General features: G+C 36.4%; 1 protein-coding gene across 2 annotated transcripts; it reads right to left on the reverse strand.

Moving 5' to 3' along the window:
- Window positions 1–2,509: 2,509 nt before the first annotated feature.
- Window positions 2,510–4,917, reverse strand: LOC145047476 (phospho-2-dehydro-3-deoxyheptonate aldolase 2, chloroplastic-like). Of its 2 annotated transcripts, XM_078995745.1 has the most exons (5): window positions 4,351–4,917; window positions 3,720–4,274; window positions 3,392–3,637; window positions 2,955–3,251; window positions 2,510–2,842 (listed from the first exon to the last, which is right to left on the reverse strand). In XM_078995745.1, exons 1-4 carry the CDS (start codon window positions 4,816–4,818, stop codon window positions 2,976–2,978), a joined length of 1,545 nt encoding a protein of 514 aa, XP_078851871.1. In that variant the 5' UTR covers window positions 4,819–4,917; the 3' UTR covers window positions 2,510–2,842; window positions 2,955–2,975. The 2 variants fall into 2 exon arrangements, with proteins under 2 accessions (XP_078851871.1, XP_078851869.1); XM_078995743.1 differs by lacking the exon at window positions 2,510–2,842 and having other exon boundaries at window positions 2,859–3,251.
- Window positions 4,918–5,713: the final 796 nt, after the last annotated feature.

Here is a 5,713-nt window from a genome sequence, read left to right on the forward strand (position 1 = left end):
TGACAACACCATCAAGATTTTTTTAGCAAGCTTCCCCTAGTATCTTATATGTGTTTAAGAAAGCACATTTGTTTACACATGTTCGAACCATTGAATGTAGAATCCTACAAAAAAATGAGTTACAGTCAGCTAAAATCTTTGAAGCTACCTAATCATTATGGCAACACATAATAATTTTTGAGGTACTTACATCTGCCAAGTTGTTATAATGGAAATATCTGTTGTTTGTTTTCTCAACAAGCGAAAGTAATCTTCACATGTAACTGAAAAATGATATGACCCAACTTGAAAAATCCTAGAATCAACTTTGATGTTAACCATTGGGTTAGTCTTCAAATGATCACGAAGAAACTCAATCGGTCTTACTTTGTTGGTTGTTTGGCTAGGCATGTTCTTCGTACCACCCCATGCACTTGCTGGTATCAAACTTGTGGTCGCATTTTTTTGCTTTGTTCATTGTTCCTATATTAGTAAGCCATTTGATTTATCTCACACACTTATACTTGATATGTATACAATAGCTAAAAAAGTAAAGAAAAATGAAGATGTACATGGATGAGTACAATTGCAATCCGTGGCCATTGAATTACAGTACCGACCGCCTGGTGTAGCTTATTAACTTCTTGTATCTTGATAGGAACATGAACATTTTTAAAATCTTCATCAATTTTGTCTATTAAAACCTTCTTTCACGAAGAGGAAGTGAGTGGATTAAACCATTATCATACGGAAAGACCAGCCATTTGGCACATTTTTTGTTCATTTCCCCATATGGTAACACCAATTCGCATTGAGTAGGCACCTGCAAACATATAGCAGAAAATGTATTACTATTTTTTATAATTGACATATTATCATGAATTATATCAATATTGACATGTGTATCACTTTCTATGACTAACCCGATACTTTATTAAGCACAATAACAATTAGAAACTACAAGATTTAGAAACAAAAAAATATGTTTTTGTATATTTTTGAAAAATGAAAATGCAACTTTTTGATTGGATACACATAACTATAAAAAGTATAAAATTTCAAAAATGGTAACACTAATAAACTACCAAAACATAGGATTGGTGATTTTTTTTATTAAAACAACATATAATCCTAAAATATAATAGAAAGTTGTATATTACCTTTATCGTATCCAAAGCATCTAATATCGATGTTGAGCTACGACTATTTTTTTGAACTGCCTCATCCGGGACTTGGTTCCTAGGCTCTTGCACCCCAACCATTGCAAGGAAGGTTAGGAGTGGTATGCCTATGGTTGTGGTAGTAGATTTTTTGCAGGTATAATTATTTAATTTTTACTTTTATTCCCTAAATTGAGATAAATCTCAAAACTCCAACTCGTGCTAACAAGTCTTAACCAAAAGACTATTGATTGTACTGCATGTAAAAGAAACTCCCCTACATAGTCGCCTAACGCAAGTATTGTCCTTGTTAATACACATACAATTGCATATGTAAAACAGCTAATAACTCAAGTCTTCTTTCAAACATTTTTATCTCTTTTTGAAAAGCATTTTTAACCCCTGTTCTAGTTATATATGCATTGTTTCCAAGTATAAGTAGAAACATTTTATGGTGCATGTTAGATTGCTCGGTTGGACCATTTTATTCAAAGAACCAGGGATCAAGTCCGTTGATAGGTTACAATACATCATTCTACTTAAAAAAAAATGAGATTTAACACTTATTAATAAAAATAATATATTTTTAAACACAAGTTAAATTTCTTTTTTGATGAGCCACTATTTAGTTTGTGCCCCAGCCCAAAACATTCTAAAACCTGTGACTAAATATTCATCTGATGTATGGGATAAAACAGTGGTTGTTTATCTGTGTAGTGTTTCTTTCTTTAAAACAAAGTTTTTTTTTTTTTTCTGAATTTGACAATTCACTAATAACATCATGTGTTTATTATTCTAACTTAGTAATTGAGTTGAATTACATAAAAGGGTAAAGCTAACAGGAGTAGGATTAGAGATATTTACCTAGACTTAAGGAAGAAGAATATTTGTAATCCACTTCTTTAAATCTGTTTTGTTGATTTTCTGATTAATACTTTGAAACTATGAATCTTGAACCATTCTGATTCTTGAATTTCTGATGAGTACTGGTTGATTATTGATGAATACTTTGTTGAATATCATGATTTGGTATTTTGATTCTTACAAATTGTGATGATCTTGTTGAATCTACATTGTTGAATATCTTGATTCTTGGTAACTGATTGGGGAATAACTTTGATGTAGAGAAAAAGATGCACTAAAGAATGCTTTAAAAGAAACAAAAGAAGGATGCAGTAACAGAAGTAAAATAAGATTTGAAAGTAATCAAAATTTGTTGATATTTTATTGTAATCACCAAGTTACTTGGCAAGTTAACGTCAGAATTTTAGAAAGTAAAATAAGAAAAGCTAAATGTCAACTTCAAGAAACAATAAAGTAAAAGGTGTATTACTTGATTGTCTTGTTTGGAAGGAGAAGCAATAAGAAGATAAAAAAAAATGGTATATTTCAAGAACAAAGAAAGTCACACCCCTAATACACATCATCTTTTCTTTACATCAATATTGTTGAGGACATGACCAATTATAGATTTAATGAAGAGTTAAACTCTATTACAAACACTATCAATATATGTTACTCTTCCTTCCATTCCACGCCATTGTTTATAAATCTTTATTCCTATTTGCATATGTAAGAAGACATAATCCCCAACTTCCCTGTTTGAGTAACTAGCTGTCAATATGGTTTTTCTTTTCTTTTGAACCAGGTTGATGTCTTGGTGATCCTTAATTAGAGTTGATATATGACATTGACGTCATTTTCTATAACAGAAAAAAGTAACAAACAAAAGTACAACGCTAGTAACATTTATCGAAACCCAAGACAATAACTGTTGTATCTCCTCATTAACATATATAATATAATATAATATACCTCATTATTAGAAAAAAGTTTCTAAAGAATAAAACCGGCCCCACTGCTACTGGTAATGCCACGTCTGAGGCGTCCCTTCCGGAGGCGTTCTGCAATGATGAACGCAAGCTCAAGAGACTGAGACGCATTGAGGCGTGGGTCACAGTGGGTGTGGTAACGTGAGCTCAGATCATTGTAAGTGATGGTTCGTGAACCACCAACGCATTCAGTCACATTCTGCCCAGTCATTTCTAGATGCACACCACCCGGGTAGCTTCCTTCTTGCTCATGCACATCAAAGAACGCTGTCACCTCCGCCTGCAAAACACCCCACAAGGTGTAAAAAACGTTAAATCGAGAAAGTGTTATTCATGTATTTAGCACTTTTCTAAAACCCATTTGGAGAAGTAAACGGAATGAAGATTGGAAAATGGAAACATGAGAATGAAGAAACATACCCTGATTGCATCGAAAGACCGAGTCTTGAGTCCCACGGGAGCTTTAATGGTGTTACCATGCATCGGGTCACTAACCCAAGTCACGATTTGACCCGCACCACGAACTGCCCTGATTAGATGAGGAAGCTTCACTCTCGTGTTATCAGCCCCCATTCTTGAAATAATCGTAATCCTCCCAGCCTTGTTATCAGGATTCAAGATCTCAATCAACTTCACCAGTTCACTAGGATCCATCTTATCACTCACCTGCATCACAAAAACATCATCTTTTCAACAACAACAAGAAAAAGATATGAAATTTTGACCAAATATATATGTCTATATATACCTTGATCCCAAGAGGGTTGGCAACACCACGTAAAAACTCAACATGAGCACCATCAAGTTGTCGAGTGCGTTCCCCTACCCAAACCATGTGAGCCGAGCAATCATAATAAAGACCCGATGTAGAATCCTCCCTCGTGAGTGCTTGTTCATATGGCAAAAGCAAACACTCATGTGAGGTCCAAAACGGTGTCGTGGTCATGATTGGGTGATCGATGGTGAGTCCAGCAGCAGCCATGAATCCCATCGCTTCATCAACTCGGTGAGCCAATTCCCGATACCTATCTCCCTGTTCACTATGCACTGTGAAATCAAGATTCCATTGGTTAACTCTCTGCATAGCGGCATAACCTCCGGTGGCAAAAGCTCTTAAGATGTTAAGCGTCGAGACCGATTGAGTGTAAGCCTGAATCATTCTGTTGGGATCCGGGATTCTTGATTTTTCGTCAAATGAATCGCCGTTTACGTTGTCACCTCTGTAACTTGGTAACTTCACTCCATCTTTCTCCTCGAAGGAATCTGATCGGGGTTTCGCAAATTGGCCAGCCATTCTCCCGACCTGATTATGAAACCAACAATTAAGAGATTGCAACGAATTAAAGAGTAATTGAAGTTTCGATTTTGAGATTTTGTACCTTGATGACGGGCATTTGACCACCGAACATAAGGACGACACCCATCTGTAAGAGTAGTCGGAAAGTATCTCTGATGTTATCGGTTTTGAATTCTTTGAAACTCTCGGCGCAATCACCGCCTTGAAGCAAGAAAGCATCGCCACGAGCGGCTTCGCCTAACCGCTCCTCCAGTTTCCGAGCCTCGCCGGCGAACACAATTGGAGGGTAAGATTCTAGCGTTTTCAGAACGGATTCCAGTTGTTCTTTGTCGGGGTAATCTGGGATTTGGAGGGCTGGTTTTGATTTCCAGCTGTCGGGACTCCATCTCGCCGGGAGCTTTTCGGTGGCACGGACGGCAGAGATTGGTTTCTGTTTGGGAGTTTTAAAAATTGGGACTGATTTGAGAAGTCGGTCGTGGTGGTGGGGTTGTGGTTTGAGGAGGGAGATGGAGGAGAAAGAGGCCGCTCCGGCGTTACCTATGGTCGTCATGACGGCGATTGTCAACTGAAGTAACGGAATATGATAGGGTCGTTCGTTCTGGTGGCAGATGGTTACATGCTGCGGACGAATTGCAGGGCCCTATATGGCATTTGCTAATTAGACACGTATCAAAAGACTAGCCACCGATTATTTTTGTCTACGTATGGAAACTTTGTATTTTACTATTTTAATAACACGGTGATACTTATAAATTTTTATTAAATTAGGATAAAAATTTGGTTCTTGTCGTTTTCAAAAACTTTTTGATGGGGTCTAAAAAGTTTTTAATTTGCATGGAAGGTTCAAAATCAAGGTTTTTTTGGGTTTTTTATCCAAAAAAAACTTAAAAAGACGATTATGCCCTTTTATTTTCTTTTTTGTATTTTTTATAAGTATTCTAATGTTGTTTTAATTAAAAAATAAAGAAAAAAGAAAAAGAATCTCTCTCTCTCTCTCTCTCTCTCTCTCTCTCTCTCTCTCTCTCTCTCTCTCTCTCTCTCTCTCTCTCTCTCTCTCTCTCTCTCTCTCTCTCTCTCTCTCTCTCTCTCTCTCTCTCTCTCTCTCTCTCTCTCTCTCTCGTCTTTGTTTCTATGGATCACTAACTTTCTCTTTCTTCACAATTAATATGGAAATAAAGTATAATTAAGATTGTTCTGAAGTGTAATTCGTTCTTCAACTGGATCAAAATCAATTGTCGGTCCATTGAAGAAGGTTTGGGAATAAGAAAAAAATACGATACCCACTTCTTCTTCTTGATCATATCATAGATGGAAATCAAAATCAAACCTACAACAAATCAAAATCAAACCTCACCATCCCACTGGTCAATACAACCACCAAAAATTTGTTAGCTCCACCTCGAGGTTCTTACCCACCTGCTCCAAGCCTTTAAGGTGTTGATTTA

The sequence above is a fragment of the Lactuca saligna genome, chromosome 5, assembly GCF_052625555.1.
Source record: "Lactuca saligna cultivar CGN05327 chromosome 5, ASM5262555v1, whole genome shotgun sequence".
In the NCBI taxonomy this organism is placed as follows: domain Eukaryota; kingdom Viridiplantae; phylum Streptophyta; class Magnoliopsida; order Asterales; family Asteraceae; genus Lactuca; species Lactuca saligna.

Bases quoted from the DNA above. Each gene is read 5' to 3' on its own strand.
- LOC145047476 (XM_078995745.1), bottom strand. From the start codon at position 4,818: ATGACGACCATAGGTAACGCCGGAGCGGCCTCTTTCTCCTCCATCTCC. The intron at 3,638-3,719 runs GTATATATAGAC...TTTGTGATGCAG, and splicing joins CCAACCCTCTTGGGATCAAG to GTGAGTGATAAGATGGATCC. The intron at 3,252-3,391 runs GTATGTTTCTTC...GGTGTTTTGCAG, and splicing joins GGTCTTTCGATGCAATCAGG to GCGGAGGTGACAGCGTTCTT.